The following is an 18609-nucleotide window of genomic DNA, read 5'->3' on the forward strand; positions in this document are numbered from 1 at the left end:
GATGTGTTGTTATTGTTTAACCCTTTAGCGTTCAAATTAATATGTCATAAGTAATCCTTACTCTTTACTCTTTTCCTTGTTTCAGTCATTTGACTGCGGCCATGCTGGAGCACCGCCTTTAATCGAGCAACTCGACCCCGGGACTTATTCTTTTGTAAGCCCAGTACTTATTCTATCGGTTTCTCTTTTGCCGAACCGCTAAGTGACGGGGACATAAACACACCAGCATCGGTTGTCAAGCAATGCTAGGGGGACATACACAGACACACAAACACACACGCACACATATATATATATATATATATATACATATATACGACGGGCTTCTTTCAGTTTCCGTCTGCCAAATCCACTCACAAGGCTTTGGTCGGCCCGAGGCTAGAGCAGAAGACACTTGCCCAAGATGCCACGCAGTGGGACTGAACCCGGAACCATGTGGTTGGTTAGCAAGCTACTTACCACACAGCCACTCCTGCGCCTATATCCTTATTCATTTACATTTACATTATTCATTTACATTTAAAAAAATTAATCTGGTATTATCTTGTAGCTTCAAGATTTGAAAGATGTAATTGTTTATTTTTAGAATGACATTGCAGGGTAGGTGTGAGATGCTGGTTCTGGCCAGTTTGGAGCATAAAAGGAGTAGAATATTTGGGCCAGATATAGCCGGTTTAAACACTAAAGGGTCAAACCCAGGTCAGCCCTGATCAAATAGAACTATGACCAAAAGCATTCCTATCATGACCATCTCTCTTTTCTTTTTTTTTTCCTACTTTTTAAGATTACTATTGCTATGGCCTAGGTTCAAATTCCACCAAGGTCAGTTGACCATGCAGAAGCTCCCTTGTTGTTTAACCTCCAAGTTAGCCATGATCCTGCAGATCTGTTATCAGACATTCCAGTGATGACCATCACTTCTTTTATTCACCATATCTAGAAATATGTAGTCGTGCAGCTCCTCTTTAAGAATTTGCTCTAACCTTCAATTCAAAGGTATCCATCATTGATACAGAGTCAATCATACATACCCAGAAAAAACTTGCTCACCCACCAGGACCACAAAATTGCAAAGCAAATTCCTTTCCCATACAGCCATACCTGTGCTTGCAGTTGATTTTGGCCGGATTTGAACTCACAGCACATTGAGATAGAACAAATACTGCAAAGTCCTAACAACTCTACCAGTAAATATTTTCTTTATTATTATTAAGATGATGAGCTGTTAGAATCATTAGCACACCGGACAAGGTGCTTAGCAGCATTTTGGATGTTTTTATGGTCTAAGTTCAAATTCCACCAAGGTCAGGTTTGCTTTCATCCTTTTGGAATCAATGAAATAAATACCTATTTCTTTACTACCCACAAGGGGCTCAACACAGAGGAGACAAACAAGGATAGACAGACGGATTAAGTCAATTATATCGACCCCAGTGCGTAACTGGTACTTAATTTATCGACCCCGAAAGGATGAAAGGCAAAGCCAACCTCAGCGGAATTTTAACTCAGAACATAACGGCAGACGAAATACGGCTACGCATTATCACCTGGCGTGCTAACGTTTCTGCCAGCTTGCCACCTTAATCAATGAAATAAATACCACTCAAGCATCGGGGCTGATGTAATCAACTAGCCCCTTTACTAAAATTGCTAGCCTTGTGCCAAATTTAGAAAGAACAAGACAAAATGCCCTACAATATTTGTTCAATCTCATTTATGTTCTTAGTTCATATTTTGCCATAGTCAGCTTTCCTTCTCATCCTTTGAGGGGACTGTAAAATAAAGTACTAGGCAGGTACTGGGGCCAATGGGATCTTTTCAGTTTGAACGGCAGTTTTTTCTAGCGGTGTCATATGAAATTGTCACCCATAATTATGACCCTAGTATCAATCTATTGCATTTCAATCTGTTTTAGGGTTAAGGGTGGGGGGAAGGGTATCTTTTTTTCTTCACAAATGTAACTAAACCCAATCTGTTTCTTAAACAAGGGACATATTCATACGGCACAGAATGCTTTTTACCTCAATAGACGTCAGTGATTGGTTGAAATTGCAGAAATTGAAGAAAAAAAACAACAAATATCTTACAAACTATAGAATTTTCTCAATAAAGCCAAGAGAAAAAGATGTTTTATAAACACATTCTACCAGTATACGAAGTTTAAAATTTTTTAGTTACCTAGAAATTATGTTAAAAACTGCCGTTCAAACCGAAAAGATCCGGCCAATGTAATCCACTTGGCCTACTTTCCCTCAATATGGTTAGCTATGTGTCTAAGTTAGATTTATTTTTAACTAGAAGTATTGCCAGCATTGCTCGGATTTGTAAGGGAAATAACTATATAAACATTTTTAGAGATGTAAAGTATAATAGCCATCTCAATATGGCTAACCACAAAGCGGGTGGCGGTGTTACTGTAGCTTTTTACGTTCTGAGATTTAATAGTAAATTTTTAGAGAGTTACTTCCCTTATATATGCCAAAAATGCATTAAAAATGGGAAAGATTGATGGTAAATTTTTTTTTAAATCGTAGACTCATCGTAGACACGCGCTAATACCCAGAAGGGCTCGATATGAATCACGACTATAAGATACCCGGTTTTGGTTAAACTGCACCGCAAAATGTGGGAGTAGTTAGGAATCTAAATCGTAGGAGACAGACACACAACTTCAATTTTATATATAAAGATTTATTCAGAAGTGAAGTAATAAAACACATAACGTTTGAGACTATCCTAAGATTGGCAAAGTTGATGTTCAGCCTGAAGTATGAAGCAGTTTATTCATGATTCAAATAGGAAAAGATGTTAGCAGCAGAGAGAGAGAATTCTAAAGGGTTCTATTTCTATGGAAGAATCATTGAGAAGGAAATGGTTTTGTGCGTGATTTTAAGTATTGGGTATTTCTTTGTAGTGACTACTGAAAACATAGTCAAATGTTCTAAGTGATTTACCTACTCTTTACTCTTTTACTTGTTTCAGTCATTTAACCGTTGATTACATTGACCCCCCAACCCCCACCCCAGTATTTGACTGGTATTCTATTTTTTTGAACCCCCGAAGGGATGAAAGGCATAGTTGACCTCAGCAGGATTTGAACTCGGCATGTAAAGAGTTTGAAGAAATGGCACTAAGCATCTTTGTGCTATCATATATTTCTGCATGTGTGTGTGTGTGTGTGTGCACATACCTTTGTCACTGTTTGATGACTGGTGTTGGTTTGTTTATGTTCATGTAATGTAGCAGTTTGGCAAAAAGGGACTGATAGAATATTTATACACCTTGGAAAGACCAAAGATTGAAGTTGTACATAGCTTGCTAGTTTAGTGGTGTAGAAGCTATACAGTTGAGAATCCCTAACCTGAAATTAACAGGCCCAGAAGTGTTGCAGATTTGGGATTTTTTTCAGATTTCAGAGTATTTTTATATATGCAATTATAAAATGGGACTTCTTAGGGACAGGATCCAAGTCTAAACAAAATCCATTTACAGAACACAAAGCAGGCAGTATTCGCAATGGGTAACGAGCAATGGTGTTACTGTGACAACAAAACTGCCACCAAACAGTCAACTCACCTGAGCTGGGAGGGGAAGACCCACCCAGAGTGGGTGAGGTCATATCTCAATGGCACAAGACAACTGTACTTAGAGGAACCTTCCCAGCATTTTGTGGAAATTTTCCATTCTTGGCATCATTTCTGCATTCAAAAAAACATTCAGATTTTGGAATTTCAGATAAAGGACTAAGAACAGAGCACAGAGAGACAACAGGGTAATGCTGTTAGTAGGAGAGGTTGGAAGGGTGAAAGGAAGGGATGCAATGCCTGAAATATCAAGTCCTGTTTGTAGTTTTAATTAAAGTGAATTCCACTAAAATCTGAGGTTTGTCTCCCTTGAAATTTTTGGTCAGAATTTAATAAGTTAGTAGATTTTTTTCCGAGTTTGAGGTTCGTTTCTTTTGAATTTCTTTGCCATAATTTAATAAGCAAATAAAGTGTAGTGTCAGAACACATTAAGAACATAACAAATAGTACACCTGTGAACCAATGGTTGTAGCATGGGAGACTGTTCTAGAAAAGTCAAAACAATGGTTGGTTATATGGGGGTTGAAGTAGTCTAGTTTTGTTTTTTTTTACTTTTACTGGTTCAGTTATTGGACTGTGGCTATACTGGATCACCACCTTGAAGGGTTTAGAGCAGTGGCCCCCAATATTTTTTTTTACCTATGGACGGACCTCTTTGGATTTTATTTTACTTGGATGAACCCTCATTACCATTTGATATTTAAAATAATCCTATTATATTTTTAAAATTAAATGTTATTAGGAACTGTGTAAAAAAATTAAAGTATTTTGTATATTGGGTCATCCCATAAATACTTCTTTTATTTTTCAAAATTAAGATAAAACAAAGTTCTTTTTTAATCTAAAATATACTCTCCTTCATTTTCTACAATGCTTGTCCATCTATCTGGTAAACTTCCAAGGCCCTCTTCCAAACTTCACTTGCCCATGACAAAATATACTCCTCCAGTAGTTCTGACATCATCTATAGAATTCATATTTTTTCTGACCAAATGATTTTGAAGACTGCGGAATAAATGGTAATCAGATGGGGCAATGTCCAGTGAATATGGTGGGTGGGGCATTATTTCCCATTCAAACTGCTCCAGCCTTTGGAATGTCATCCTTGTTGTAATGTGATCGAGTATTATCCTGAAGGAAGAACACCTTTCGTTTTGAAGCCAAAGATAGGCGCATGAGTGGCTGTGTGGTAAGTAGCTTGTTTACCAACCATATGGTTCCGGGTTCAGTCCTACTGCGTGGCACCTTGGGCAAGTGTCTTCTACTATAGCCTCGGGCCAACCAAAGCCTTGTGAGTGGATTTGGTAGACGGAAACTGAAAGAAGCCCGTCGTATATATGTATATATATGCGTTTGTGTGTCTGTGTTTGTCCCCCTAGCATTGCTTGACAACCGATGCTGGTATGTTTATGTCCCCGTTACTTAGCAGTTCGGTAAAAGAGACTGATAGAATAAGTACTGGGCTTACAAAAGAATAAGTCCCGGGGTCGAGTTGCTCGATTAAAGACGGTGCTCCAGCAAGGCCGCAGGCAAAATGACTGAAACAAGTAAAAGAGTAAAGAGTATAGTCGTTTTTCTTCTAGCACTGATGTGAATGACTGGTTCAAAGACTAAATCTAAGCTTCTCTGCTAGTTTCCCAACGGTTATGGTGGGATTTTGTCCCACCAGAGTTTGCAGGATGTCCTCATCAAACTCTACAGATCTTCCAGGATGAGGTTTGCCTTCTAGGCTGCAGTTTCTGGAACCACCATTGACACTGGCTTATGGTTATTGTCCGATCCCCATATACTGCATTAATATTCCTCGCACTTTCTGTTACATTGTTGCCTTTATTGAACTCACAAAGCAAAATATACCGAATATGCTCCTTTGTCACTTCCATTATAGCTTTGAAAAAAATAACTGTTAAAATCGAACTGCACTCTTCAAAACTTGCACTAAGAATAAGAAAAACAGGAGTAAACTTACTACCTGCTTTTATAGCAAGTTGATGCAGATAGTTTATCCCATCCCCTTCCGACTTTTAGGTCATGCAATTGAAAAAAAAACATTTTTTTTATGGGATGACCCAAAATCATTAGTAAATCCAAGTTATTGTACATACCTATTAACAACAAAATCTTACATGAAGCCCGCTTGAGGACCGGTAGTTTAGTGGAATAAAAAGGCCCTAGTGCTTCCTTTTTATTCTATCAGTACCTTTTTGCCAAACTGCTACATTGCATGGACATAAACAAACCAACACCAGTCATCAAACAGTGACAAAGATATGTGCACACACACACACACACATGCAGAAATATATGATAGCACAAAGATGCTAAGTGCCATTTCTTCAAATTCTTTACATGCCGAGTTCAAATCCTGCTGAGGTCAACTATGCCTTTCATCCCTTCGGGGGTTCAAAAAATAGAATACCAGTCAAATACTGGGGTGGGGGGGTCAATGTAATCAACTTGCTCCCTTCCCCTAAAAAATGGGGCAAAGTTGTAATTTCAATTATTTATACACCTTGGAAACCAGATAACTAACTTATGGGCCCAAGGGCTCCAGAAAAAAAAAATTGGGAAAAAAACATCTTTGAAAGTGATGCTCCAGTATGGCCACAGACCAATGATTAAAACTTAGTAAACAAATAAAACTAGGAAGTAGGAGTGGCTGTGTGTTAAATAGCTTGCTTACGAACCACATGGTTCTGGGTTCAGTCCCACTGCGTGGCACCTTGGGCAAGTGTCTTCTACTATAGCCTCGGGCCAACGAAAGCCTTGTGAGTGGATTTGGTAGACGGAAACTGAAAGAAGCCCGTCGTATATATGTATATATATTATGTGTGTGTGTGTGTATGTCTGTGTGTCTGTTCCCCCAACATCACTTGACAACCGATGCTGGTGTGTTTACGTCCCCATAACTTAACGGTTCGGCAAAAAAGACCAATAGAATAAGTACTAGGCTTACAAAGAATAAGTCCTGGGGTCGATTTGCTCGACTAAAAGGTAGTGCTCCAGCATGGCCACAGTCAAATGACTGAAACAAGTAAAAGAGTAAGTAGGAAAGAAAACAAAAAAAAAACAAGGAAAATCCGTGAGCAAACAGAGGTTTGTGTTTTTTTTTCTTTTTGTTTATTTAAAATTTTGTTTACATTATCATCGTCATCACTGCCATCGGAGTTTGTCATTATGATAATCTGTCATCGTTATGATCATCATGATTATCATCATCATCATAGTCACTGTCATCAGTCATAAATATCGACCTTATCGACTTCATCATTGTCGTAGCTGTCATCACCACCACCACCACCACCTTCATTGTTGAAATTGTCATCTGTGTCATCATCATCAAAATTGACATCATCATCATCATCATCATCATTGCCGTTGTCATCAGCATAGTTGTGATCACCTTAGTCATAATCATCATTATAATTGTCCTCGTCATTATCAGTTATCGTTAGCATTATCATAATTATCATTGTAATTACCATCATTGTCATCATCATCTTTCCAGTATTAACGACATTATCATAGTTTATGATTATTATAATTATTTATCATCATCATCATCATAATCATCAACATTCGATTTTCTGTAATAGTAGTATTATCGTCATCGTTAGGAATAACGAGTCTAGACTGATCAACAACAACAACAACAACAACTACAACAAATGCATACAATACTGTGGTAGGAGCATTTGCTGGGTTACGCAGAATCGGGTTGCCATGCATGAGCGAATGAGTGTGTCGCGAGGGGTGGGTGAGATCATGGAGCGAAAGGTGAAATCTTACAGGGATGAATGGATGGATAGATGGATGGAGGATGGGAATGGTTACATGTGCAACTTGATGAAATGTTCATGTGGCGACATGGAGGTGAGAAGAGAAAAAAGAGGTAGTGGAGATAGTAAAAATAATGGGAAGGTTGTTTCCTCAGACATGGAGATGTAGCTGTCACCATGGAGACAAACACACACACACACACAGAAATATCAATGCATGTTATATATAAATATATATAATATATATATATATAAATATATATTATATATAAATATATATATATATATAAATATATATATATATAATATAAATATATATATATATAAATATATATATATATATATAAATATATATATATATATATAAATAATATATATATATAATATAAATATATATAAAACTATTATTTGAGGGAATAAAATCCAAACTTACAAGGAAAAAGAATTCAATTTAGAAATACTAAATCAAAATCCACACAATATAATATATAGAAAAAAACCACCTTTTATCAATTCAAAATGAATAATTAAATTACACCATCTAGAAAATTACATATAATAGAAAAGTTAAAATTAAAATAACAATAAAAAGTAAAGACTAAGTAAATTACAAAAATAATATAATGTATATAATAGGTATATAATATAATGTATATAATACCTATTATATACATTATAATATTTTTGTAATTTACTTAATCTTTACTGTTTAATTGTTATTTTAATTTTAACTTTTCTATTATATGTAATTTTTTTAGATGGTGTAATTTAATTATTTATTTTGAATTGATAAAAGGTGGATTTTTTCTAATATTATATATATATATATATATATATATATAAATACCAATCAAATATATATATATGTGTGCATATACATGTGTATGTGTATATGTGTGTACATGTATATATATATATGCATGTATGTGTCAGTGTACATGTGAGAGTGAGTGAGTGTGTGTTTGTGCGCGCACGCAGGTGTGTGTGTGGTTTTGGGTTCAATCCCATTGCATGACACCTTGGGAAAGCAAAGCCTGATGAGTGAATTTGGTAGGTGGAAACTAAAAAATCATCATATGTAAATGTGTGTGTGTGGCAGGGGGTGTTTGTGTGAAAGTGCTCATTCCCCCTTAGATACAGGGAAAATGAAAATCTTGTGAATGGATTTGGTAGACAGAAACTGAAATATACAGTGTGGCCCAGAAGTAATAAAACCCTATTGAATTTATTGAATATTGTTTGATGAACATTTTCTGGGCAGATGGATAGGACCCATGGAATGCCCTGCAAGGTCCCCAGACCTCAGTGCTCCAGACTTCTTTCTCTGGGGAGTACTCAAAAATCAGGTGTTCTGCACTAAACCAAAAACTCTCAATGATCTGAAACAGAGTATCACAAATGCATGGCAAGATAATACACTGGAACTGTGCAAAAACCGTAACTGATTCAATAACTGAACGATGTCCCAACTATGTTGCAAATAATGGTTTACGTTTTGAACATTTGCTGTAAACTCATGGGATCTTTTTGGTTTGAACGGCAGTTTTTAAAAATAATTTCTAGGTAACTAAAAAATTCTAAACTTCGTATACTGGTAGAATGTGTTTATAAAACATATTTTTCTCTTGGCTTTATTGAGAAAATTCTATAGTTTGTAAGATATTTGTTGTTGTTTTTTCTTCAATTTCTGCAATTTCAACCAATCACTAACGTCCATTGAGGTAAAAAAACATTCTGTGTCGTATGAATATGTCCCTTGTTTAAGAAACAGATTGGGTTTATTTACATTTTTGAAGAAAAAAAAGATACCCTCCCCCACTCCTAACTAACCCTAACAGATTGAAATGCAATAGATCGATACTAGGGTCATAATTATGGGTGACAATTTCATATGACACCGCTAGAAAAAACTGCCGTTCAAACTGAAAAGATCCTAACTCATGTAATAAAAATTTCTGTTCCATTTATTTGTAACCTTTAACAATAATTAGAGTTCGGTTACTTCTGGGTCACCCTATATGTGTGTGTGTATGTGTGTGTGTAGACTTGTCTTGACACCATGGCTATAAATGAGCATCACCATCATAAAAGTTGATGTTCATTACCAGTTTTCTGTGAAAAAAAAAAACGTCTAACCTTGGGGAAATATTGCCTTGCTTGGAAATAGTTAAGGGCTGGTAACAGGAAGAGCATCCATCCAGCCAGAGGAAATCTGCCCTAGCAAATTGCATCAGACCCATGCAAGCATGGGAAAGTGAACATTAAATAATGATGATGATGATGATGATGGTGGTGGTAGTGGTGGTGGTGTGTGTGTGTGTGTTTGTAAAAGGCGGCGAGCTGGCAGAATCATTAGCACGCCGGGCGAAATGCTGAGCGGTATTTCGTCTGCCGTTACATTCTGAGTTCAAATTCCGCTGAGGTCAACTTTGCCTGTCATCCTTTCGGGGTCGATTACATAAGTACCAGTTACGCACTGGGGTCGAAATAATCGACTTAATCCCCTCTGTGTTTAGCCTCTTGTGGGTAGTAAAGAAATAGGTGTGTGTGTGTGTGTGTGTGTCTACACATGCTTATGGTGAATGTCAATTACTGATTGCACAATACTGTCTAGCTCCTGTTATTGTTTTTGATTAGGCCCAAATCAGTCTTCATCCAACAGACATTTGGTCAAAAGTGTTCCAGCCATGACCATCCCATACTTGTTTTTTTTTTTTTTTTTTTTTTGGAGACTAATGTGTGATTTCAAATGAGATTTGGTTCCTCTTTCTAGCCAGGTAAACAACCAGATATATAAGCTCCCTTGTTAACTTGTGAAGCTGTCGCTGCTGCTGCTGCTGTTGCAAATCCATGGTCTAGTGTTCCAGCCTTGGCTACCCCATCCTTTGCTTGTCTGAAACTTCTTTTCTCTAGGCACAGTGTATCTTGGACTACATTATGTAATCTGAGCAGCCGATTGATAGTGTCATTAGAGTGTCAGATAGATTGCTTGTGGTAATCATTCCAGCTCAAGTTCAAATCCCACCAGACTCAATTTGCCTTTTATTATTATTATTATTATTATTTTGATTGATAAATAAAGTACCAGTCATATACTGGATCAATTCTTTTTTTTTTTTGTCATTTTCTGTTTCTGTCTGACTGACTTGCTCTCTTTTGGAAGAAATCAACTAAGATCACATCTGAAGAGTGATGGGCTCCACCAGGTCAAAAATATACCCAAGAATACACTACGTCACAATGGCACCCCTACAACTCAAACAAGGAACTGAGGAGCCAAGACAAGGCATTGTGCAATGTGTCCTTTAGACTATGTGATTTATCAGAGATTTGGTTGCTATTTCAAGCAAGCCTAGCAACACAAGTAAGAGCCTTCCCTCGTCTGCCTTTATTGTATATCATATAATTTTTTCCCTATAAAACAGTTAGACATTTCCTGATCATAGAAGATATCACTTTTCCAAAATGGTTTGCTGACAAGGTAGATTTATCTTTGTTTTCTTAATTACAATTATTGTTATTTATTATATTAATAAAATGAGTTGTCGAGCTGGCAGAATCATAACCGTGCCGGACAAAATGTTTGGCAGCATTTCTTCCAGTTCTTTGATATTCTAAGTTCAAAACTGCCGCTGAGGTTGACTTTGCCTTTCCACCCTTTCAGGGTCAATAAAATAAATACCAACTGAGCGCTAGGAGTCAATGCAATCGACTTCCCCTGTCCCCTCAAAATTACTGGCCCTGTTCTAAAATAAGAAATGATTATTACAATGATAAAAATAGCGGAGTGAGAGAATTGACATGACCCCATCCAAACCAAGTTAAAAATATCTTACAGTTCCATCTACATATATATATTTATGTATGTATGTGTGTGTGTGTATATATATATATATATATATATTATATATATATATATATATATATATATATATAGCAACAACAGCTGGTGATGATGATCTATCATGATCTATCACGATCTATCATGGTGACAGCAGCTCGCCATGATAGCCACTACACACATTTTTTTTCTCTCCTTGTTTTTTCTGTGTCCCTTTCTGTAAAAGAGCGTAGGCTCGAAATGTAAAAGACTTTTTCTATTCCTGAGCGTTATACTAATACATCTGTTTGTTTTGTACACCACCTGTCTTCATCTTTTGTTTTTTCGTAAACTCTCCCTATATATATATATATATATATATAGCCCATACATACTACCAGCAAAGTCATCAAGAAAATAAATGCTGGTCAAATGCAGGCGTGACTTAAGTTTTTGTTCTTTCCACAAAAGCCTTTGTGGTTCTCATGATTAAGTTATAAGTCTTTGTTATTAAAGTTATTACTATTATTATTATTAATGTTATTTTTGGTAATGATTAGTTGTTTTTATTATAACAATTTGTTGTTGTCATTATCATCAATCATCGACATTGTTGTTGTCGTTGTTGCTGTTGTTGCTATTTGAGTGTTGATTCATCGGTTTAAAATGATTTGGTGTTCGTATGGTCGACAATGGACAATTGCTTGCTGTCTGTGGCATCGGCGGGCCACATCGAGGACGAAGATTCACACGTGACGTCTGGAGCTGAGAGGGTTTTATCTTGGTTGGGTTGAGGTGCCAGTCCTTCACGATACAGCTGCAACTGCTCTAGGTACTTCTGGCACGCTGCCAAGCGTCTGTCTCCTTCTCTGTGCTGTGACTTTGCTCCAGTGGCAGTGGTGGTGTCAAAATCAGGGGCAGAAGACGGGGTCAGTAGGCTGTCCTTGTTCAACTGGGTATCCGATAGAGATGTGGCTGCTGGGACCGTACCAGGGGTGTATAACTGTTTTTTCTGTACATTATACAAATGCTGCTCAGTGGTTTCAATGTTCGACAAGGACAACAGTGGGGGAGAAACAGTTGCAGTTGATGATGCCAAACCAGATTTCTCAGGTGTGCAGGGATAGGTAGTACTACACCCCTGTTGATGTTGATGGCTACTGACAGGGGATGATGGTGGGACAGTGCCTGATGCTGGACGAGGAACCCCTCTGGAAGCAGTTGATTGACTAGAATCAGTGCTGACATACTGAATGACGTCTGATGACAACCCTGGGACTTCACTGCAACTTGCTTTTTCAAATGGATTCTTGGAGAAAAGGGTGGGATTGAAACTGGACTTGTACAATTTCATTGATTCAACTTCTTCAGGAGAAAAGTCTTTGTCAGAAATGGACAACCGAGAGAGGGCAGTCTGTGGAGGGGGTGACATCTTACTTTCGTCATCACCTACTACATCGTCATCGTCATCGTCGTCGTCATCCTCATCATCATCTTCATCATCGTCACATTTTGTTGAATTTGAGTCGGGCAATGTTGCAGCCATAGCAACATCACTTGTACTGACTGGATTGGTGTTTGTTGTCTCGGCAACCAAGCTGTCACTACTGGCATCGGGAATCAACACATTGGCAAGGTGAGGCTCATCTCGGTTGGCGTCATGGTGACACGACTCTAACAACTCAGCTGGCAAAGAAACAGCATTCGTGCTGACACTACTGCTGCTGCTGCTACAGATTTCTCCGCAGTCTGCCGGGTGGCTGTGGAACCGCTGGAAATGCAGGTTCAAATGACCCCGACGACTAAAAAGCTGCGAACAGTAAATGCACTTATATTCCTTCTTGCGAGAATGTACCACCAGATGGCGTTTCATGTCTTTCCTCTTTGCAAAAACCTTGCTGCACTCCAAGCACTTATGGGTTTTGTCAAGGCCCTTCGGGTAAACAATCCCACCGTGGATCTTCAGATGTAGTAAGAGATCATCCTTGTTGTCGTATTTCTTATTGCAGATCGGACAGTTGTTAATCTTACCCTTCTCTGCTGCATGCATTGCCATGTGTGTCTTGTGCATAAAGCGGGATATGTATTGCTTGCCGCACTGTTTACACACCCATGTTGGCTTGTCCGGCTTGTGAGTGTTCAGGTGTGATGTCAGGTGATCACGCCGGCCAAAAGACTTCTCGCAGAAAAAACATTTGTGGTTTCGTGGTGCACTGTGAATGAGCATATGTCGATCAAGAAGGAACTTCGACACGAACACTTTACTGCAGTTTTCTGTTGTGCATCGATGCAACACTTTCCGCCCATGTGCACACATTCTTCCACTACCGCCACTACTACAGTTATTGTTGTTACCTCCACCATGGCCTCCCCTCCTTTCCAGCTTACACGAGACACACTCATTCTTCCGGCTACGTTTCCGCATCACTGAAGGAGGGGAGATCAAGGCTAGCTTGGTAATTTTCGAACCTACGTCATCTGTGTCACTAGTGCCAAGTAACATCTGACCAAACGTTGCTTTAGAAGACCGGGTGACGCGTTTCAGATTTTGGTTACCGATGCCGCCGGCTTCCAGTGGAGTTGCACTTGAACGAACGTCAACGTTTCTCTCAATTTTCAAATCTTTGCTTTTGGTACCATGGATGACGTTGTCGATAGAGATGTTTTCTTTGCAAACTTTTGCAGCAACTGAACTCTTTGAACCTGCAAGCAACGCCAAAAAATACAAATTATCAGCACATTCTTTTAAAAAACATTACCACAGCTTACCTACCACATATCACCTCTCTCTCTTTCTCTTCTTCTCACTGTTTCTCTCTTTCTTTCTCTCTCTCTCTCTTTTGTTTGTGTGTATGTGTGTCATCAAATATCAAAATAAAAAGGGATTAACATTCCAGGCGAAATACTTCATAAGCTGTCTGTAGATGAACATACACCAGGCTAACTTATGCATCCTGTGATAGACATAGAAATCCTCACAATCTGAACTCAACAAGCAGTCACCAGTAGATGTGTGTGTGTGTGTGTGTGTGTGTGGAGGCACAATGGCTCAGTGGTTAGGGCAGCGGACTCGCGGTCGTAGGATCGCAGTTTCGATTCCCAGACCGGGCGTTGTGAGTGTTTATTGAGCAAAAACATTGAGGTAAAAAAAAACATTCTGTGCTGTATGAATATGTCCCTCGTTTAAGAAACAGATTGGGTTTATTTACATTTGTGAAGAAAAAACGATACCCTTCCCCCACCCCTAACCCTAACTCTAAAACAGATTGAAATGCAATAGATCGATACTAGGGTCATAATTTTGGGTGACAATTTCATATATGACACCGCTAGAAAAAACTGCCGTTCAAACCGAAAAGATCCGAGTTGTCAACCTTGCCTTTGTTCTTTCGTGGAATGGTGATTAGTTAGTCTGAATACAATAATAGTTCCACAGATATAGTTCTGATTAATTGAAGTTACAGTGTTTGCCATATTATGTGTATAATTAATTAAGTCATTATCGAAAGAAGTTTTGGAGTGAGCTTATATTCTCGCTTTGGTAACTCACATTATGAAGGGAAGTAACTCATGTAGACTTTTTTAGAGAAGATGTATTTAAAAATACAATGCAGCGTGGAAGGTGTTTGTAAGCCTTTTAAGAAACACACAAAATCCGTTAGATTCACTTCAACATTTAAATTTAATTTGTCAAAATATTTTCGTTGCTTTGAGGCCGCGACCTATTCACTGTGCAATTAAGAAATCAATTCATAAATAAATGAAGCCCTCAAATCCATCACTGTATATATACACACACACACACACACACACACACACACAGAGTCGCATAACTATGTATGTATGTACCCACATATGTCTATGTTATAGATCTGGCAGTGTTTCTACAGCTGGATGCCCTTCCTAACGCAAACCACTCCGTGAGTATAGTGGGTGCTTTTTGCATGCCACCGGCACGGACGCCAGACGAGGCTGGCAACGGCCACGATCGGATGGTGCTTTTTACGTGCCACTGGCACAGAGGCCGGTCAGGGCAGCGCTGGCTACGGCCACATTCAGGTGGTTCTCTTACGTGCCACTGGTATCACAGCTACAAATTCCATTGATGTTGATCGATTTCGATTTTGATTTTGATTTTGAATTGTAAACAAATGCATAAGCATATCTTTGTGGTACCTTGAGCAAGTGTCTCCTGTAACAGCCCCCGGGTCGTCTTGTATTGTGGGTTACTTGGTGATCTAAATTGTTTTGGTGCCATGAAAAGAAAGCAGCCAGTATACTCCATAAAGGGGTCAGTGTTAGGAAGGGCATCCAGCCACAGAAGCCACACTAATGCACACACTAACTGGAACTCAACACAGTCATCTGGTTCATTGCACCAGGTCAAACGAGGGATCTTTTCGGTTTGAACGGCAGTTTTTAACATAATTTCTAGGTAACTAAAAAATTTTAAACTTCGTATACTGGTAGAATGTGTTTATAAAACATCTTTTTCTCTTGGCTTTATTGAGAAAATTCTATGGTTTGTAAGATATTTGTTGTTTTTTTTCCTTCAATTTCTGCAATTTCAATCAGTGACGTCTACTGAGGTAAAAAACATTCTGTGCCGTATGAATATGTCCCTCGTTTAAGAAACAGATTGGGTTTATTTACATTTGTGAAGAAAAAAGATACCCTTTCCCCACCCCTAACCCTAAAACAGATTGAAATGCAATAGATCGATATTAGTACTTGCTGTAAGGAAGGGTATCCAGCAGTAGAAATCATGCCGAAACTGAATCATTGGAGGACGACATATTCCTCTGGCTTGGCAGATCCTGTCAAACTGTCCAATCCATACCAGCATGAAAGGAGGAATTAAAATAGAGGTAATGATGATGATGATGGTGGTGGTGGTGGTGGTGGTGATGAAGGTGATGGTGATGATAATGACGATGGTGATGAAGGTGGCGATGATGATGATGATAGTGATAAAAGGAAAAGAGTTGAAGACTGACCGGTGGCGCGTGACGAAGTGAAACTGAAATGCCGTCGTGGTCGACTTCTCTCCAAGACTCTAACAACATCAGAAGGAAATGGTAGCTGAGGCAGTTCTCCTTTGACATCGGACTCTGTGGAAACAGTCTCCATTCCTTCATCATATGAGTTGTCCTGTTGTACGGTGTGAGACTCAACACTGGAGTCCTCGCTGATGCCGGAACCTGGAGGTACACAGTGCAGGAATCATATTAGAAAGAAAGAAAGAAACTATGAAAGACAAGCAGGCACATAGGTACGTAGATGGATGGATGGATGGATGGATAGACAGGTTGATAGACAGGTAGACAGACAGGTGGATAGACAGGTAGAGAGACAGGTGGACAGACAGGTGGATAGATGGATGGACAGGTAGACAGACAGGTAGATAGACAGATAGACAGACAGGTGGATGACAGGTAGACAGACAGGTAGATAGACAGGTAGACAGACAGGTAGATAGACAGGTGGATAGACAGGTAGATAGACAGGTGGATAGACAAGTAGACAGACAGGTGGATAGACAAGTAGACAGACAGGTGGATAAACAGGTGGATGGATGGATAAGTAGGTAGATAGATAGACAGACAGACAGAGGTAAATGAAATAACAAACAAATGAATAAATGAGAGGATGGATAGATGGATGAGAGGCTGAAGGCCATGGATGAAGTTCCTTTGATCATCAGAGCTTGCTCAATCAGGGACAACCTGAAGCTAAACAACAACAACAACAATAACTGAGAGGTTAAAGATCCAGACCACTACTCTTTGTTCATGAGTTCAAACCTTACTGTAACTTTTTCGACACACATCCTGTTGAGAGTTTTGTCTCATTGTCCAATTTAGGATATGCAACACTACTTGCATCAGCCTAAAAGAGCAACAAAATATTCTTGCACCTGTTTTGCAATAAAATAGTGTAAGGCACATAACTCTGCTTACAACAGTCTGCTTGGCTGACAAAACAGGTTCCTCTCTATCCCCCACAGTTCAGTGATTAGCTGCAACAAAGGGACAGGTGTAAAACAAACCAAAACATCAAAAACATTGCAGCTATGGAACTAATGGATAAAACAGCAGCAGCAGCAACAGTAGTAGTAGTAGTGGTAGTGGAAGCAACTTGTAGTAGTAGTAGTAACTGCAGCAGTATTAATAGTGCCAAAAGTCACAGTCCCTCCAGTAGTAGTAGTAGTGGTGGTGGTGGTGGTGGTGGTGGTAATTGTTGTCGTTAATTAGTTTAGCTACTTTGCTAAATTAGTTTAAATTGATTACCTGTGTTGATATCGGAGAGGACCGAATCAGAGACGGTTAGACAACTCTTCTCCAGCATCAGCCGAGCATAGTTGGCAGCATAGCCCACCCTCAGTTCGTCTCCAATGTGTATTGTCTGTGAGAAAGGAACAGGGAGAAACAAGGATTAAGTTACTATGGATACTCAAACAGAACATGCACACATTACACTTTCAATCATCATCATCATCATTTAACGTCTGCTTTCCATGCTAGCATGGGTTGGACGATTTGACTGAGGACTGGCTGCACCAGGCTCCAGTGTTAATCTGGCAGAGTTTCTACAGCTGGATGCCCTTCCTAACGCCAACCACTCTGATAGTGTAGTGGGTGCTTTTACGTGCTGCCAGCACGAGGGCCAGTTTGGTGGTACTGGCAACGGCCACGTCCAAATGGTGCTTTTTACGTGCCACCTGCACAGGAGCCAGTCCAGCAGCACTGGCGAGGTCCTCGCTCGAATGTTTCACATGCCACCAGCACAAGTGCTAGTGAGGCGACGTGGTAACGATCACGCTCGAATTGTGCGCTTAATGTGCCACCGGCATGAAGGTCAGTTTGTTGGCCAGGCAACGATCGCACTCGTATGGTACTCTTAGTGCTCCAAAGATAAATTGAGCTGTTTTGTTGTAGTACCTCAACATTACATATACATAAAAAGCACCCACCCTGGTGACACATTAAAATCTCTCAGTACACTATGTAAAGTGGTTGTTGTTAGGAAGTGCATCCAGCCATAGAAATCGTGCTAAAACAGACGACAGGAACCTGATGCAACCCTCTGGCTTCCTTCTTCTTCTTCTTTGTTGTTTGTTCCTTCTTGAGCCTCGCCTGGCTCATAAGGGCCGGTTTCCCGGTTTCCTTGGCGTATAGGTTCCCCACCTGGACGGGACGCCGGTCCGTCGCAGGTGAGCTGCAAGATGCAGGAGGAAAGAGTGAGAGAAAGTTGTGGCGAAAGTGTCAGCAGAAGTTCGCCATTACCTTCTGCCGGAACCGTGTGGAGCTTAGGTGTTTCGCTCATAAACACACACATCGTCCGGTCTGAGATTCGAACCTGCGATCCCTCGACCGCGAGTCCACTGCTCCAACCATTAGGCCATGTGTCTCCACCATCAACATGT

General features: G+C 39.4%; 1 protein-coding gene across 2 annotated transcripts in view; it reads right to left on the reverse strand.

The window, feature by feature from the left end:
* Positions 1-11487: 11487 nt before the first annotated feature.
* LOC115219490 (PR domain zinc finger protein 10-like) overlaps positions 11488-18609 on the reverse strand; it is a 32627-nt gene continuing 25505 nt past the window's right edge. For both annotated transcript variants that reach the window (XM_029789664.2, XM_036508661.1), the window contains exons 6-8: positions 17474-17588; positions 16181-16384; positions 11488-13886 (exon numbers count right to left, since the gene is read on the reverse strand). In XM_029789664.2, the coding sequence (XP_029645524.1) occupies positions 11845-13886; positions 16181-16384; positions 17474-17588 (2361 nt within the window). In that variant the 3' untranslated portion in view covers positions 11488-11844. The remainder of the gene's footprint in view (positions 13887-16180; positions 16385-17473; positions 17589-18609) is intronic.

The sequence above is a fragment of the Octopus sinensis genome, linkage group LG14 (assembly GCF_006345805.1).
Source record: "Octopus sinensis linkage group LG14, ASM634580v1, whole genome shotgun sequence".
Lineage (NCBI taxonomy): Eukaryota > Metazoa > Mollusca > Cephalopoda > Octopoda > Octopodidae > Octopus > Octopus sinensis.